This window comes from Euleptes europaea, chromosome 5 (genome assembly GCF_029931775.1).
Source record: "Euleptes europaea isolate rEulEur1 chromosome 5, rEulEur1.hap1, whole genome shotgun sequence".
Lineage (NCBI taxonomy): Eukaryota > Metazoa > Chordata > Lepidosauria > Squamata > Sphaerodactylidae > Euleptes > Euleptes europaea.
Window position 1 is genome coordinate 96,073,726 of NC_079316.1, and position 19,011 is coordinate 96,092,736.

General features: G+C 44.7%; 1 protein-coding gene across 1 annotated transcript in view; it reads left to right on the plus strand.

Annotated features, from left to right (window-relative positions):
• Positions 1 to 10,676, plus strand: part of JMJD1C (jumonji domain containing 1C) — a 200,601-nt gene extending 189,925 nt beyond the window's left edge. Inside the window, exons 22-26 of the mRNA XM_056850359.1 lie at positions 6,146 to 6,268; positions 6,914 to 7,053; positions 8,207 to 8,383; positions 9,673 to 9,804; positions 10,462 to 10,676. Of these exons, the coding sequence (XP_056706337.1) occupies positions 6,146 to 6,268; positions 6,914 to 7,053; positions 8,207 to 8,383; positions 9,673 to 9,804; positions 10,462 to 10,551 (662 nt within the window). The 3' untranslated portion in view covers positions 10,552 to 10,676. The remainder of the gene's footprint in view (positions 1 to 6,145; positions 6,269 to 6,913; positions 7,054 to 8,206; positions 8,384 to 9,672; positions 9,805 to 10,461) is intronic.
• The last annotated feature ends 8,335 nt before the right edge of the window (positions 10,677 to 19,011 follow it).

A 19,011-nucleotide genomic window follows, 5' to 3' on the forward strand; every position in this document is an offset into this window, starting at 1 on the left:
CATGTGATGAGAGGGGGGGAGTCAGCCATCCTTCAGTTCTCTCTTCGCCGTGGTGGGGAGAGAACGTGTAGTGAGCTTCTGCTTCCTTTTCTCCTTTTGACTTTCGACGCATGAGTTCTTATCTTTGATATTGCTCTATTTAAGAACAGTGCTTCTTGTGGGACAAAGATGTCCCAGAACGATGACCATGCTGATTGTGTTCTTTGTCTCGGCGAGGGTCACATAACGGGTTCTTGTAAAGTTTGTAACCGCTTCAGTACCCGGGCGAAACAAGGCTGTGAAGCCAAGCTTAAAGTTTTTCTTTATGAGAAGGCCTTGAGGCCCTCGGGTTACCCTCAGGGTTCTAGTTCCAAGGCTGGGAAGAGAGCGGCTTCTACCTCTTCTTCTAGAACGTCGAAGAAGAAGTCGGTCGCTACGCCCTCCGGTTCTAAGTCTTCCGGTACCGGGTGTAAAGGTTCCAGGGGTAGGTCCCCTCGGCACCGTACCCTGTCGGTTCCGAAGGAATTGGATCTGAGAGCTTGTCGCCACTGGAGGGCCCCTCATCGGAACTGGTACCAGTGCAACCCCCTTCCGAGAAATGGCGTTCCCCCAGAGAGCACGCTCCTTTGCAGGAGTGGTCTTTGACCTCGCGAGCACCCTTGCATGGTGACGAGAGATGCCACTGCTCGAGCTCTATGTCTCCGCGGGTCCTCTCGGAACCAAGGCAACTGGCCTCTTCACACAAACGGTCCCTGCAATCGCAAGCTCCCTCGTACCATGAGGACAGACGTCATCGATCGAAATCCAAGTCTCCACGGATTTCCTCGGACCACTGTTCCAAAGTGTGCATCTCGCCCGTCAGTACCGGTGCCCATTGCTCTCTGGTGGTTGAAGAAACCATCACGATTGATATACCCTCTAGCTCGGAATCAGTGATATCTGTCCATCACCGACGCCCTTGGAGGTCCGCTAGCTGTCATTGGGATTCGGATGAGGATCTCCACTCCCAACGGTACAGTGCTTCACCTACTTACAGATCTCAATCACCTTTGTGGCGTCAGGATAGATCTCCTTCTCCCCAGTACCAAAACTCTTCGGTGCCGGGTTGGAACCGTGACCGAGATCCCCCCCCCCCCCCGTGCGTCATCGCACTCCGTCTCCATTGCCTCAGCGTGAAGCCCATCAATGGTACCATGCGGAGACAAGTCGGCCCGACCGTCGTTCTTCATCTGTTGAGCGTCATCATGCTCGGTACCGAGATGATAGAACCTCCCCTGCGGATCATCGGAGCAGGTCTCGCCACGCTTTGACGTTGAGAGACCGGATCCGAGATTCTCCGTGCCGTGATTGGACTGGTTCCACAGCTGAGGGTCGTCGCCTGGATTGGAGCTCGCCCTCGGCCAGGGACCGTTGCAGCTCATCTAAGTCCAGGCACGTGTCAGATCCTGACTGGGACTATGATTCGGAGTACAAATGTGGGTCTGACAGAGACTTGGACACTTCTTCCATTTCTTCTCTGGACAATGTTGTTGGTGCCCCGGGATATCTGGGCGTACAATGAACAACTTACAAAGATGGCTATGGCCATTGGCATGATGGTCACCCCTTCAGAGCTGGATGATGACGATCCGGTGATGGATGTGCTACACTCTAAGGAGGTGGTGCTGATACACATCCCTGTGTATTGCCCTCACCAATTGTGCTAAACTAGCTTCCCACCCTCTTGTGGCTCATAAGGTTGACAACCTTTATAAGGTCCAGGAGTCTGATTGCGATTTCCTCTACCAGCACCCGCCAAAAAATTCTGTCATTGCAGAAGCCTTGCCCTCTAAGGGTAAGGCTGGTCCACATTCTGCCCCCCTCGATAAAGAGGGAAGGAAGCTCGACCTCCTGGGGCTGAAGATCTATTCTGCTGGTTCGCTAGGAGTTAGGGTAGCCAACCATGGTGCCCTTGTGGCCAGGTATAACATGCTCATGTGGGAGCAGGTTTATGACCTTATACAATACCTTCCTGAAGAGAAGAAGGTCATAGCCTATGCCATGCAGTCTGAGGGGTACCGCTTGGGGTCCCACCAGCTTTACTCGGCCAGGCATACAGCCGAAATTGGCAGCAAGGTTATGGCCTCAGACACTCATGGCTGCGCTCTTCAAATTTACCTCCTGAGGCCAAGTCCCGGCTGGAGTACATGCCATTTGATGGCAAGGCCCTCTTTCATGACTCCACCGATGAGTTCCTTCATAAATTTAAGAAGGACAGGGTGATGGCTAAATCACTGGGTGTGACGGCACAACCTATAATCTCTGGGGCCAAACAAAGGTTCAGGCCTTTCTATTTTCAGCGAGGATTTCGCTATAGGTCGGGCTCCTATCCTTATCAACAGCAAAAGTATCCCTCCCCAGGAGCAGAAAAGGTTTACTCCCAGGGGCAGATCTAAGAAATCAGATCGTACTTCCCCTCCTAAAGGTGCGGGGAAGAAAGCACAGGCTTGACTAACCACAATTCCTGTTTGTAACCAACCCAATGTTTGCTGATAGGCTGTCTAAGTTTGTTCAGGTTTGGCAGCGTATTTCACATGATGATTGGGTATTATGCATAATATAAAATGGTTATTTCCTGGAATTTTCCTCTGTGCCTCCTTGTGCCCCCCCCCGTCAGTTCTTCCACAAAGCCCTCCTGAATTAGTCCTAGAGGTCTCCAATTTATTGGCTAAGGGGGCAGTGTCCAGAATTAACCACCACATGGGCTCTGACGGTTTCTTTTCAAGGTACCTCTTGGTGGACAAGAAGGATGGAGGGAAATGCCCCATTCTAGATCTACGCAGGCTGAACAAGTTTGTGCATGTCAGTCCTTTTTGTATGGTCTCTATCCTAGAAATAGCAGCCCTTCTCAAGCTGGGTATGTTCTTCACGGTCCTGGATCTCAAGGATGCCTACTTTCATATTTTTATCCACCCGGCATGCAGGAAGTACCTCATGTTCACCTGCGAGGGCATTCACTACCAGTACAATGTCCTCCCCTTTGGCCTTTCTAAGGCTCCCAGAGTTTTCTCAAAGTGTGTTGGCGCTGCAGTGGGGCACCTCGCCTCCCAGGGGATTCAGATTTTTCCTTACTTGGACGATTGGCTCCTTGTGGAATCTTCTGAGGAGACCCTCTCCCGGAATGTCCAAACCACCATTTCCTTACTAGAAGAGTTGGGATTAGTGGTCAACTTTGAGAAGTCCAAATTTCCTCCTACCAAACAGATTGAGTTTATTGGCACAGTCCTCGATTCCTCACTGGGCATGCTTTCCCCCCCTCTGCAAAGAGGGCAATACAGGATCTTGTGGAGGCCTTCCTAAGGGTGAGGTTCCAAAGGGCTGTCAGAATCTAAAAACATTTGGGCCTTATGGTGTCAACAACAGTGATGGTTCCCTACGCTAGGTTCAGGATGCGCCCCTTACAGCTGTGATTCTTATCTGTTTTTAAAATTAATGTGGATCATCAGGGCAGGTGCCTCTCTATTCCACATTCCGTTCTCAAGTCCCTGCGTTGGTGGACTTGTTGAAAGGTGTCTCATTCGGGGTCCCCACTCATGATTGTCAGGTATTTACTGATGCCTTCTTGGGGGGATGGGGAGCCCAGTGTGATGATTTTTCAGCTAAGGGCAGATGGTCTCCAGCTGAGTCCACCTTACACATAAATCTCCTGGAATTAAGGGCTATAAGGTACGCTCTTGTATCTTTTGCAGGTGTGCTCTGAAACAGACACGTACTTATAGCCACAGACAATACTGTGGTGAAGTACTATGTGGCCATGCAAGGAGGCATGGGTTCCAGGATGCTGTGCGACGAAGCCCTCCTTCTTTGGCAGTGGGCCATCGATCACGACATGTCTCTTTCTGCGATCCACATAGTGGGAGTTTCCAACACCACAGCAGACTCCCTCAGCAGAGTCCTCCTCACACAACACGAGTGGTTGATTGGCTGGCAATACCTGCAGCCCATATTCACCTGGTGAGGCGTTCCAGCTATAGACTTATTCGCCACTCGGGAAAATGCCCAGTGTGTGCGATTTTGTTCAAGGGCGGCAACCGACCACCTCTCAGTCGGCTATGCCTTCCAGATAGATTGGGGAGGGCATCTGATATACGCGTTTCCTCCCTTACCACTCTTACTGAGGACAATAGGAAAGATTCTTACCAACAGAGCTACAGTAATACTTGTAGCCCCCATGTGGCCCAAGAGACCTTGGTTCTCCACCCTGTGGAACCTATCTCAGGGGAGGCACATTCAGTTCCCCATGGATAAAGACCTGTTATCAGTGGGTCAGGTCAGACACCACGACATAGGGTCTCTGCACCTCAAAGCATGGCTTATCCACCAGTGATGGGGTTTTCCGACATGGTAGCCAATGTGTTGGTATTGACATGCAAAGTGTCCACGAGGAAGGTTTATTTGTTGAAATGGAACAGATTTGTGGAGTGGTGCCTGGGGAAGTTTGCAGACCCCTACACCTGCCCACTGGGGGGTTTGTTCGACTACTTACTATCTCTTAAGGAGACGGGCCTGGCCAATTCCTCAATTAAAACACACCTAGCAGCCCTCTCTGCCTTCCACCATGGTTTTGATTTTATCTCCCTTTTTCCGCACCCTCTGACTAAGAGGTTTTTGAAGGGTTTAAATAACCTTTTCCCCCCAGTGAAATTACCTACTCCACAATGGAGTTTGTCGTTAGTACTTAACACCTTACTTGGGAGGCCGTTTGAACCATTAGCCACCTGCGACCTCCCAATTTTATCTTTCAAGGTGGCCTTCCTTGTCGCCATCACATCGGCAAGGAGGGTCAGTGACCTACATGCCCTGAGGCATGATCCACCTTTCCTCAGGATATACCTGGACAAGGTTGTCCTGAGGACTAGCTTGAGGCACCTTCCCAAAGTGGTCTCTAAATTTCATACCTCCCAAGAGGTTAATTTTCCCACTTTTTATCCTAACCATAGGTCAGATACAGACAGAAGACTGCAGACAACTCACTTGATGTCAGACGTGCTTTATTATTTTACTTGGACAGGATCCTTCCCTTCCGGAAAGATGACAACCTGTTTGTCTGTTTCAAGGGTCCCAATAAAGGTAGAGCAGCTTCCTTGCAGACCATCTCCCACTGGATAGTCAGCGCCATTAGACTGGTGTATGAAACATCCAGACGTGATTGCCCTCTAACTGTTCGGGCACACTCCACCAGGGCATTGGCATCTTCGGCCGCTTTTGCTTCTGCTGTGGATATCCAAGATGTTTGCAAGGCCGCTACCTGGTCTTCTCCATTGGCTTTTATCAAGCGTTATACCAATAATGTGGATGCTTGTTCGGATGCATCTGTAGGGAATGCAGTTTGCAATATGTTTTTAAATAAGTATACGTTGAACTAAAATCTGTGTGTCGCAGTCTCACTCCCACCTCCTGGGTGTTAGCTTGCTACATTTCCCATGTGGGACTGCACAGAGGCCAAGAAGATGTAAAACAAGTTGCATTTATGTGGTCCTCTGTGCAGGCACACATCCCTCCCTCCTATCCCCTCTGTGGACTGCTTTAGTTTGTTCTGGAGCCTCCCCACGGCGGCGATGGGAGAACTGAGGGATGGCCGACTCCCCCCTTCGTCACATGACCATTTCGGTGGGAAGAACTGTTGCCAGGCAGAAAACTGGGTGAGAGGGAGGGGGAGTCATCCCTTCTAGAAGCTTTCTACATAAAAATCTCTGTGGCAGGCCTGTGCATGCCAGATCCCATGTGTGCCTGCACAGAGGACCACTCGATCAACGTTACAGGTAAGTGCAACTTGTTTTTCTTTATCTTAATTGTTAGTACATCATTATACCTCCTAAATAGAACTAGATGTCTCACATGTCACGTTTTACATTGTTCTTAATTCACAAATTAATTTGGAAAGCCGTTTGATCCTACTTAGAAAATGGCTACCTAACCTCTTTTTTTGCTGAACAGGATTTTTTCTCTTGTAAATTGTTTGTCTTTATAAATGTGACTGATTTCATTGGCTGTTTAAATCTTAACTTAAAAAATAAAAACAATCCAGCTCCCATAAATTTCACAAGAAGACGTTACAGGTCTGTTCATGAAAATTGATGAAAGCCTTAAATTCCCTTCAATATCTTATACGTTATCTTTGAAAAAGGTGTCACTGCTGCTAAGGACCATGATATAGGAACTACGAATCTTCATATCGAAGTGGCTGATTTTGTGAACATCCTTGTTAGTGTTGGCATAGCAAAAGGGAACGGAGTTCCCTCAAAATCAGGTAAGGTTAAAAAAACATCTGTGTGAATTGCCACAACAGTAAAACTGTAATCATTCATTTTTGTGTATATGTGTGTGGATTTGTAAATGAAATATGGATAATGTCCTCTTGATACTTCCAGCCAAATGTTCATCAGCATGAAAACATGTCTGCTTTTTCACTGTGTATTTGGGTGCAGTCTGGTTGCTGGCTCTAACTATTGTGATAGAGCCAGGAAGGGATAGTGACAACTATTGTTGTAGGGCAGCAGTCATAAGGAGTAGATTTGTGGGCTCATGGATTTCTGCATGAACCTGTTGTAGTCCCAGTATTATCCATAAAGCAATTGAATGATGAATTCATATCATTAAAACTTCTTTTGGCATTTTTTTGGTGTGATAAACATTATGATAACTTATTTGGTGCCATTCACCACTAGCTTGTGCTAGATTTGTACATTTGGATTAATTAACATTTGTGTGTTATCGATGCTCATCATTCAGATTTTTAGTTTAGTGCATATAGATCTGCTTGTTGCTGCTCCTCTTCTCTTTTCCCTACCCCCCTTTTTGTGATACACAAAGGAAGAGGCAGTTCTGGCATATTGCTCAACGTCGAGCAAGTCTTCTCCAGTTCTGGAATATGATGACATTTATAAATTTTCAGGAGTGTTGAAGAAGTTTGAAGAGGAAGATTTGGATGATCTTCTAAGAAAAAGGCTGAAGGATTCAAGTGAATTGCCTGGTGCTTTGTGGCATATTTATGCTGGCAAGGATACAGACAAGATAAGGGAATTCCTACAAAAGGTTAGATTTATAATGGATGCATATTAATTAGAACTCAACAATCCTACCTTCAAAAGTGAAATTCTTTATATCGGTCCTTACTGGGGGGGGGGTGTAAGGGAGAGAATAAAAAACAGTTTAGGTAAATCTCCTTAAACTGAGCAGTACTGGGGCTGTAGATGTTTACTCTGAATAGGAAATTGCACCTACCATAAGACTACAGCCCGTTTGTCTGTTTTGCTGCTTTATATACATTGCTGGATACCCCATTGGGGAAGTGGGCTTGCATTGTTGCGCTGTTTGAACTATGTGACCTAGCACACACCTGACGCTCTCCCACAGCTGCAGATTACCTGCAGTGGTGATCATGATTGCATGATTGTTAGCAATCAGTGTGGACACTATTACAGATCTTCTTATTGAGGAAACTCATGATAGGCAACTTTAAAAAGACAGTAGGTTGGATCCATTAAGCTTTTTCACTCCCTCCTTATTACAGCCCCCATCTCACATTACTTTTATCCTTTCTGGATCTATAATCCTTTTAGTGGTCAAAAGGGGATCCCCCTTCTCCCTTTTTCATCAACAGAAAAGATGTCTGGATCCAACCCAGTGTCAGTTTAAAAACCAGTAGTTCTTAGCGAAATTATGGTTTGAAAACGGGGTTCCCCTTTTCCTCTTAAATAATAACTCAGTCTCAAGGGATACCTTGCAGAATATTTTAAAAGGTGTGTGTATATACCTACAAGGTAAGAAAGTGACCATTCATTTTATGTCCAAAAATATTGTTTCTCAGGGGAAATTTTTCCCCCTGAATTAGAGGTGGTATATAGCTAGGTTTGATTACCTTTACATATCTGCTGATAGTTAATGATTAGTCAGACCTTCCACAACTTGAATTGTTATGTGGTACAACGAAGACATTTTGGATGTCCTTATATCATACAGGATATAAAGGTTAATGGACCTCCATCCCTACCTATATCTGACAAAGGGAGCTTTGACATACCCTAGAAATCTTGATGGTTTTTAAGATGCATCTGGGCTTGAATATTTCTCTTCTGCTGAATTCTAATGAGAATTCTAAATTTTAATTGTGTACATAATATAGATTTTAGGAGCAGACTATCTTCATTATTTTTGTGTATAATACAATATCACAACTGTATTACAGATAACAGAAGAACAAGGTTTAGATGTTTTACCAGAGCATGATCCAATTCGTGACCAGAGTTGGTATATGAACAGAAAACTCCGTCAAAGACTTCTTGAAGAATATGGAGTAAAAACCTGTACTCTTATCCAGTTCCTTGGTGATGCTGTTGTTTTACCAGCAGGAGCACTCCATCAGGTAAAGCTGTATTTTTCCAAAAGATGCGTATGAACGTATGCTTCAATGAGATTTTATCTTTTTACTAGTGGCTATTACAAGATATAACCAACAGTGCTTTTGTAATGACTTAAAGTTTGTCTGACCTCCCTTTTTGTACCTTGAGATGTAATTTTTTAAAACTGGGCGGGGAGAATTGTCATCAGCAAATAAAACTCTTTCCAGCTTCCCTGCCTGCTTGTATAACTTGTGTGTTGGATGGTTTGTGGTAGAAAATCTGGTGATGACCAATTTTGTGAACCACTGTGATCTTCCTTTGCTTGTTCTCTTTCTGATCAAAACTGACTCAGAAGCTTCCTGTTCTCAATCTGGTCTGACCTGAAAGTTGTATAAATGGGTTTTGTGATCTTCTGGAGCTGTGTGCTATACAGTAAAATCAAGAGGCAAGGTTGGATCCAGATCAATTTTTCCAGTGACAAAGTGGAACTTTCCTGCCTCCCTGTTTCCACTGCATCCCACTGATCGCCACAAAATGCTTCTCCTGGGAGATATGGGATCTTGAGGAATGACAGGAAGGCTCTGCAGCAGGACAGGAGAATCCATGGAAATTGCCAGTTTAGTCCAAACAAACAGTGAAAGTTTACAGATTTTGTTTTTCCAGTCACAATTGTGTACTTCTGGCTGTCATTTTAAATATATGCATAGGAAAGTGTGTAATTCATCTTAGAATCTGAAGTAGAATCTGTAGAAATTCTTGAAAGTGTGAAATACATTTAGAATCCCCTAGGCTGGAACCTGCAATCCATTGGTTCAAGAACTGAGGAACTTTCCTGTATCCCCCTGCCCAAAGCAGCCTCTTCTGGCCCTTGGAAAGTTGATTCCTGGGGTTGCAGTATCCTTGTAGAAGATAAAAGCCACTTGGGTTGGGGGCTGCTCTCAGAAGGGGGAAAGGGGAAGAGAGAGAAAGGTGAGTAATGTCCCCTTCCTCCTCCTCAGTACAGCTCCTTTCTCCTGTTGCTGTTAATCCACACGGGCCCCACAACCCCAGGAATCTGCTGTGCTTTTCCTGAGGGTCTGCTGATTCCCAGGAACAAAATTACTGAGAGTTTCATGGGCTGCAGTGAGACTCAGAAATATGTGGGACTATCTGCCCCACCCCCTTAAGAAACTTAAGGACCGTAAGATCTTCATAACTGCACTGTTGGATATAGTCCAGAGACTTGAGGTCCTAGTGAAACTGGCAGTTGTACATATTTGCTTTTCTCCTTTCCAAGAATATTTCAGTATGGGTTTTGTTTTTGTTTGCACAGGTACAGAATTTTCATAGCTGCATCCAAGTAACTGAGGACTTTGTGTCTCCAGAACATCTTGTGCAGTCGTTTCATTTAACGCAAGAATTGAGGCTGTCGAATGAAGAAATCAATTATGATGATAAGCTGCAGGTAACAAATGAGTTCTCGTCCTAATTCAGTGTTCTTTGCTGATGTTCATGTGGAATGAATGCTAATGAATATGCGACAGAAGGAATATCTTTCAGCTGTGGTAGTTTCACAGTGGCTATGTGAACACTTCCTTTCACAGTATGAGAGGCACACGTCTTGGGCTTGTGTGCTCTCTCAAGCCCCTCTTTTCTAGTACAAACTACAATATTGGGTTCTCTCTACTTGGGATCTCCTGCTGAACTTGCTCTCTATATTCCTATATCCATTGAGGTATACGTGGGGGTTGGATCTTACTACTTTGTTCCATCAGCACCTGCCAGTTCCTCCCATGTAAGACACCTTCCACTGGTGCAAGATGCTCCTGGATAGACACAAGAAAATCTTGAATCAGCAGAAGGCACCTTGCACTGGATGAATATGGTGGCACTGACGGAACAGTAGGATCTAGCCCCTAGCAATTAACCCAGTATTGTCCTCAACAAGAGCAGGATGAAGGGGTGTGGGAGCCCAAGACCTATGTGCCTTTTCTTTCGGAAACAAAAGTGTGTGCATGAACTAGGCCAATGTCTTTCTCTTTGCTCTCCCCTCCCTCCCCCAAACCTTTTTACATTATCTAAAGCTGTGTCCATCCTTAAATCACTGAAATTACTTTTACAGGTTAAAAATATCCTGTATCATGCAGTTAAGGAAATGGTGAGAGCTTTGAAGATACATGAACATGAAACAGAAAACATGGAAGAAAACTAAGTGTGCGCTCTCTCCTTTTTGTGTCAGAAGGTTATTTTTTTATGATAGTCTACTTACTAATATAGGCTGCACGCACCATCAGTGCCAAGAAAATATGTCCATTGTATTTACTTGCTACTGACACAGCAACATCTTCTAATCACAGCTGCTGTGATTTAAACTTGGGGGATTTTTTAGAAATTGAAATCCCTAAGCAGCATTCTGCTGTTATGTATTATAGTGTAAATGAAATTTGCAAAATGTCAAAGATTTAAGATGTATTTATTTTTGGAAAAAAATTCTATGCTCTATTGTTGATCGAATGTAAATGTGATTTGTACAGTTTGGTTAAAATAACTTGGATATTTTTCACTACACTGAGACAGTTACTGTGAGTAGGACACAAACACCAGCTATTGCCTGCATTTGGGATATTGCTGAATCCGCACAGCAGTCATGTCATGATCTGAAAATTTACTGCCAAATACTTGTAAACTTTGTACAATATAAAATATATAAAATAGATATTACAGACACTTCAGTATTTTATTGAAGCTATTCAGTGTACAATGAAACATTTTCAGAAAAGTGTAATTTATTTAAAATTTGTCTCATTTTGGTAAAATTTATGTGGACTTTTAAAGCTAAATATTAAACTTAATATGCTATGTAAATATATACATATATACATTCGATGATGTATTTTTTTAAAACATTGGCTTGCTTTGTTAAAAGTGCAAGTGGTACACATGCTTTGTACATTGAAAGTTGAAAGGGGTTTTACATTTTCCATTAAAAGGACTTTATCAAATGTTGTTGTCTCATTGTGTGTGTTTTTCATGTTTGTGGCACATTTGTTAAAGATGCGCTTGTCTGAGTCATTCATTCATTCACAGTGGTTGCAGATGTGTCTCTGTAATGTTGACTGTTGTAAAAGACTAGACTGTTGTGTGTTTAATTAGTGTGGATTGTTCTGCCCTCTCCAGGTTCATATGAAACTGCTCACGTGCTAGAGCACAGTTCAACTGGCTGAGCCAAAGAAAGTTTATCTGATGAGGAATAAAAATAATTAAAACATCTTGTTATGTACTGTCTTTAATTGTAGTTTTTAGTAATATGATCAATTACATAGAACAAAAATTCTCGACTTCTTCTGTGATAACCAGTAACAAAGATAAAATTCATAACATGGCAAAGGTTGTCCCTGATAACACAAGGATTTAGGAAACGATAATTATGTGGAATTTCACCTTGATGAATCCCAACAGTTTAATTTTTTGCTTCATTTTGTTTTCTAGCAGGTGATATAGCCCAAATTGTGCAGCAGTAGATGGGTTGGATCCCACAGAGGATTTCCACTGACCAGGGAGGTGAGAAAGTCACACTCAGCCTATGAAAATTATTCTGTTAGCGGAAATTTTTGTACTTTTAAATCTTAACCTTAAAACCTGACTTTTAGAGGGTTTGGGGAGGGGGATTAAACGTTGGCAGGATTAGTTGCAGAGGGTAGCCATGTTAGTCTGCAGTAGCTGGATTCAAGTCCAGTAGTACCTTAGAGACCCACAAGATTTTGGAGGTATGTGCTTTCGAGAGTCTCTTATGACGAATGGAGCTTTGACTCTTGAAAGTTCATACCCCGAAAATCTTGTTGGTCTCTAAAGTGCTACTGTACTCAAATCCAGCTGTTCAGATAATTAGGTTGTGGAATGTGACACAACACAAAAGATTGTGCCACAGAATAGCTGGAAAAGGATTGGTCTGTGTAGGAGCCCTTGCTCTGAATTCCAGGGTAAGCACCTGCATCCCGTGTCCAAATCACATTATTCCAGGGGTCAAAGACAAAAGGAAAACATAGTTCAATGTGTCTTCCAAAAGGTGATACTTTCAAACACCGTGAACAAGACACAGCAAATAGATGCTTTTATATCTCTAAAGGTAGTCCCCTGTGCAAGCACCAGGTCATTATTGACCCATAGGGTGACGTCACATCCCGACGTTTACTAGGCAGACTGCCTTCCCTAGTCGTCTACACTTTACCCCAGCAAGTTGGGTACTCATTTTAACGACCTCGGAAGGATGGAAGGCTGAGTCAACCTTGAGCCGGATACCTGAAACCAACTTCCGTTGGGATCGAACTCAGGTCATGAGAGCTTGGACTGCAGTACTGCAGCTTACCAGTCTGTGCCATGGGGCTCCTATCCTATATCTCTATCAACATGCAAATCTGAATGTGTGTGTGGTGTTCACAAAAAGTCCTCGAATTGTATAACATGATCATTACGTTCTAAGAAATTTCAGCAGCATAAGTTATTCAAATAAAATAAATTTGAGTTGCATGTCTTTTTAGTCTGAAGACTTTGGCAGTTTGTATTGTCTTTTGGCATGAAATACTAAAAGAAATTTAACTACCTACTGAGAAATATTAGGATTTCAGTGATATAGATCTTTAACTCTTAATGTGAGGCTCTTGTACCAATATTCTGCTGCTGGATAAAAAAAGCCCAGTGAATGTCTGAAGAAGCTACTGAAAAAAAATAGCAAGTGACTAGCTGTAAGGGGGGGGGTCTGTTTTCTGATCCACCTTTTGCATTGTTTCACCCACATGGAGAGAGCCAGTCCTTTATGTATATTCATCTCCAGCATCTCATCTTTAGCTGGCGATACTTTAAAGCTTTATGATAGTCTGTATTAGTTTTACTGAAGCTGCACAAACTTTAGTAAGGTTTGAAGATGCATTTAGTCCTTAGCTGCTGGAAAGCCTTTTGTTGCTCTAGCTGGAGTAAATATTACAAGTCCTACTGGTGCCACTTCACCTGTGTGTTCCTCAGATTCATTCTGTCTCCATTGCTTGGCATTCACTTTGAAGAATTCCTTCCTTCCTGTTTGTAATGTTCATTAATTGGCTTAAAGGAAGCACGCTAGGCATTTGGAATGGGCACCAGTTATTCCCATTATTTGGACTAAAATCTTCAAGTATTCTTACTCTGATCAGTGATGAGTTCTGGATTTCTGAAATGGATTATCCTTTTTACTCCGAAACACATCTTATATTTTTTGTAGCAGCTGCTGATAGAACTGAATTAATCTTAGTCATTTTTTCTGCCAGGGTACTTCTTTTTAACAAGTGGAATCTGTGTGAGGTATTCTGTTTTTTACCTTTGAACATATCCTATTAGGGGATATTTGGCAGATAATATTTGCATAAGTATGACCCATTCTGTGAGTTATTGAACACTAACTGGCATAATCCTATGACTCTTCTTCCCCAGCTGGCAGCAGATTGGCATTCATTCCTTAAACTGCTTGGGAGGAGAGCTTGGCAGGAGTTGCAGAATTCAGGCCAAGAGCTACTTTTCTCCACAGAAGTAAAATTTTCAGGAGACTTTTCTGGAAAAACAACAAAAGTCTGTCAGAAATTTATATAGTGTGGGGAGATTTCTTATGATGAAAGACACAACAACAAAATTAAGTCTGCCTGCCTTAATTTTGTAATCTATCCTGTGAATTATGGTGTACAGAAACTATTCTTGAGCTCATGCCATGTGGATTAGTAGTAGATTTCTGTTGGCATGGGGGGCTCCCCATGGAAGACATGTAATCCCTTGATGGAGTATTTTCAGAAGGGGGAGGGTTCCTGCTTCTTTCAGGATTCTCCCAGCCAATCTGTATGGACTAAGTCTGGCTCTCTCCTCCTTGCCCACTAGGGAGCCCATAGTGGAACCTAATTTACTAGAAGGCGTGATAAATAGTTGAAGAAGACTGAGCAGAATGAAACGTCCAGATGCAGGCAACCAGTCATTGTTTTTCTTAGTGTATACCGAAGTTCTTTGTACTTTATTAAAGAGGGTTTATTAAAATACTGCATTACAATAATTCTGATCTGTTAAGTATAACCAAGTAAACATATTGTTTTGAGTTCACACATTTTGCAGGCACATGTAAAATGATTTTACAATAGACTAAATATTTTGCTGCCCAGGCTAGCCTGATCTCGACAGATCTCAGAAGCTAAGCAGGGTCAGTCCTGGTTAGTATTTGGATGGGAGACCACCAAGGAATACCAGGGTTGCAGTTCAGAGGAAGGCACTGGCAAACCACCTGTTAGTATCTTGCCATGAAAACCCCAAAAAGGGGTCACCATAAGTCGGCTGCGACTTGACGGCACTTTACACATACACACACAATTATTTTGCTAGGGCTCTCCCTATATTAATGGCAACACTGTTTCCATGGTAACTAATGCATTTCATCCGGAGGAAGGTCCCAAATTAACAGAACATGGCACAGAATGAAATATGGATAAGCCTTTTTCTGTTTGGCTAATGGCAACTACATATGTGTTTCAAGGAGAAACATATGTCCCTAGGAGAAACAACAATGGCTTATTTCAGATACCACACTAAACCGTGGTTTGGCATGATGTTTGATTTGGCTGCTGTTGGAAGTTGGTAAACAAACCAGAATTTGAAACCATGGGATAGACCGTACTTCCAGCATCAGAAAAGGAGAGCTGATTTTTGCTGTTTCTTCCTTCCCGTGGCAGAGCCCCTCCCCTTTGTCACTCACTTTGGTCTCACTGATCCCTCCTCCCCAAGGGGAGGGCATAGCAAGCTCCAGCAGCATGGGGAATTGAGCCTTGGATACTCACCGTGAAGGCTCCTTCTGCTCTGAGATACGAAGGGCATCTATGATTGGGTGTTTCAGCATCGCTTGCTTCGGGAGGCAGGACTTAAAGAATTTTACTCCCACTTCCTGTCTCCTGGGAAACGCCCCCCTTCCTCTCCAGTTCAAAACTTTCTGAGAATTAGAGGGTTCGTACATACAACTCCAGGAAGGAAGCAAACTCAGGTAACAGGTTATGCATTAGAAGGAACAGTAAGAAACATGAATAAACAGAAGAAAATGTAATAATGCGATAAGTACCCCCAACTAAACCCATGTAGAACCTGGGGGAAAGGGCAATAGGCCAACTATGTAACTATTAAGGGTTAAGCTAACTATAGCTGCGGCAACCCTACAAACAGTTGTCAGTAAGGAGTGCAGAACGTCTGGGCGGGGAGATGCCCTTTGTATCTCAGAGCCAGAAGGAGCCTTCACGGTGAGTATCCAAGGCTTGTTCTCGCTCTGAGAGAAGGGCATCTATGATTGGGACCTACCAGAGCTGTCCCCTAAACGGGAGGGATTAGACGTCCTGCAATACACTCTGGAGGACCCGCCTACCGAAGGCGCGTCCGCCGAAGCGTAGAGGTTTAATTTGTAATGTCTGACAAAGGTGGAAATAGATTTCCAAGTAGCAGCCTTACATATTTCCTCCACGGAAGCCCTACGGTCAAAGGCGGGGGAGGTGGCAGAGCTCCTGAGTGGGCAGTGATTCCACTAGGAACTGGTAGATTACTGTATTTGTAGGCCTGAGAGATGCACCTAACTAGGGATCGACTAATAGCTGATCTAGACATGGATTTTCCTTTGTTGGGCAATGAAATGTTAACAAAGAGTGAGTCTGACAGCCTAAAGGGATCTGTGCGTCTGATGTAAATTCGCAAGGCTCTTCTAAGATCTAGGGAATGCCATTCTTTTTCTTTTGCTGACTTTGGGTTAGGGCAAAAGGAAGGTAATACTAACTCTTGTTCCCTATGGAATCTAGAACTTACTTTCGGGCAGAACGACGGGTCTGGTCTGAGTACCACCTTGTCTGCATGAAAAATACAAAGTTCCGGACAAATAGACAAGGCACTAAGTTCCGATACCCTGCGTGCTGAGGTCACGGCCGTCAAAAATAAAACTTTCATGCATAGGAATCTAAGTTCCGCTTGTTGCAGTGGCTCGAAAGGAAACTTACTTAGTGCTGAGAGAACAGTATGTAAGCTCCATGTCGGGAACCTGTGGGTGACAGGAGGGGATGTGAGGGTAACCCCCTTAAGAAAGGATTGAACATGAGGGTGTTTGGTAATTTTAGATCCCGACACTTTAGGCACTGTAGTTGCTATAGCCGCCAGCTGTCTGCGGAGCATAGAGACCTTCAATCTTTGCTTGCGCCCATCCTGCAGGAAGGCAAGAATATTGGATATGGTTGGTTTTAGCGGGTTGACGTGCTTGTGGCGGCTCCACCTAGTGAAGGCCTTCCACGAGGTATTGTATATTCTGACCGTAGAGTGTCTCCTGGCTGCCAAGATGGTTTCGGTGATATCTGAAGGATATCCGAGGTCTAAGAGCCTGTTCCTTTCAATGCCCAGGCGGTCAGTTTGTACCAGCCTGGGTTGGGATGGAGAATTGGACCTTGGTGAAGGAGATCTTCTCTGTCCGGCAGTCTCCACGGATCCTGGGTGGAGAGTTCCCTCAGAATCGTGAACCACAGACGACGAGGCCAATAAGGGGCCACAAGGATCACTGAAGCGTGAAGGTCTCGGATGCGACGCAATAGCCTTGGTATCAACGGCAGCGGTGGAAATGTGTAGAGGAGCTCGTCGGGCCACTGCGTCACCAGAGCATCGATCTGTTCCGCTCCGAGTTGCTTGTATCTTGAGAAGAATCTTGGCAGCTGTTGATTTCCCCTTGCCGCGAACAAATCCACAGTGGGACGACCGAATCTTAGGGTGATTTGATGGAACACTTCGTGGTGGAGAGACCACTTGGCTTCGCTCAGGACCTCCCTGCTGAGCCAGTCCGCTTGTACATTCAGGTTGCCCTGAATGTGCTCCGCCGTGATGGAAGACAGATTGGCTTCGGCCCAGGTCATCAATAGTCTGGCTTCTCTTCCGATTACCACAGAGCGAGACCCCCCTTGTTTGTTGATGTGTGCCTTCGTGGCCACATTGTCTGTTCGGATCAGGAGGTCCGCTCCTTGAATCAGGGGCGAGAAGTGTTGTAGGGCCTTCAGCACTGCTCTGGTCTCCAGTGCATTGATGTGAAGCTTCTTCTCCCAGGAAGTCCATACTCCCTGAGCCGGTAGTCCGAGCAAGGTAGCCCCCCATCCTGAGAGGCAAGCATCGGTGAACATCTCTATCGGTGTGGGTCTGATGAATGGAAGGCCTCTGGACAGTCTGTTGGGATTCACCCACCAGGCAAGACTGGACTTTACCCTTTCCGGCACTGCCAGAAGCTTGTCACGCTTCTTCGCAATGTCCCTCTGGAAAAGGTTGAGGAAACCCTGAAGCGGTCTCGCATGCAATCTTGCCCACTGCACCGTCGGTATGCAGGATATCATTAGTCCTTGCAGTTTTGCCAGCAGCATCAGTCTGGATGATTTGGATGTCATCGTTTTCTTGGCAATGGAGCACACTTTGGATACCTTGTCCTCTGGTAGAATGAGGAGGTTGTTGGAGGTGTCGATGTAGACCCCCAGATGTCGGATGTATTGGACTGGTGTCAACTGACTCTTCTCGAAGTTCGTCAGGAAACCATGATCGGCCAATATTTGTAGGACTACGGCTGTATGGTCTTGACTCTGTTCCCTTGACGAAGCACAGATCAAAAGGTCATCGAGATAGGCATGGATTCTGATGGCCCTCTCGCGGGCTAGTACCACCAGAGTTATCATCACCTTGGTGAATATCCGCGGAGCAGATGTCAGTACAAACGGAAGAGCTCTGTATTGGTAGTGTTGCTGATGAAACTGGAAACGTAGAAACTTTCGGTGGGATGGATGGATCGGTATGTGAAGGTATGCTTCCCGTAGGTCCACTAAGGTAAGGAAGTCTCCCGGTCTGAGAGCCTCTGAGATAGATTTCATCGTTTCCATGCGGAACTTCTTGCGATGGATAAATTTGTTCAGAAATTTCAAGTCGAGTATGGCTCGCCAATTGCCATCTCTTTTGGGAACGGTTAAGAAGATAGAATAAATCCCGGATCCTCTTTCTGGGGGAGGGACTTCTTTGATAGCGCGGATATCTGCTAGATGTTGTATAGCCGCCATGGTTCTCAATTGTTTTTCTTTGCTCAGTGGACGTGGGGAAGGGACCACACGGTTTGGGGGGTTGTTGAAAAATTCTATCCGATAGCCTAGGGACACAATCTTCATCACCCAGTTATCTGGTTGGGAGGAGGCCCACCGATCCGAAAATTGCTCAAGCCTGCCCCCCACCGACTGAGGGAAGGAGTCATTGCTTGGGCTGGCGAGGGGTTTTATCCCCTTTGTCAGACTGGAAAGAGGAGAAACGGGGTGACCTGGAATAGCGTCCTCCTCTGCGAAAGGAACCGCGTTGGGAATTCCACTGACCTCTCCTATTATCTTGCCTGTAACGTGGCATAGCATGAAAGAGATGAAATGAAGTCTGGTTGTGGTATTTTTTTGCTTGGCTAGATTGAATGCTAATTCTTCTATGGTAATGCAGGGCAGAATTCTGAATATACCATACTCAGACAGGATCTGCCCTTGCTCTTCTGGCTCTATTGACACATTAGCCCATGCCCTTTTGGAATGCCGCTTTTACAAGGAACTTCGATCGCACTATATTTCCCCCCTTTTAATATACAAATCCAATG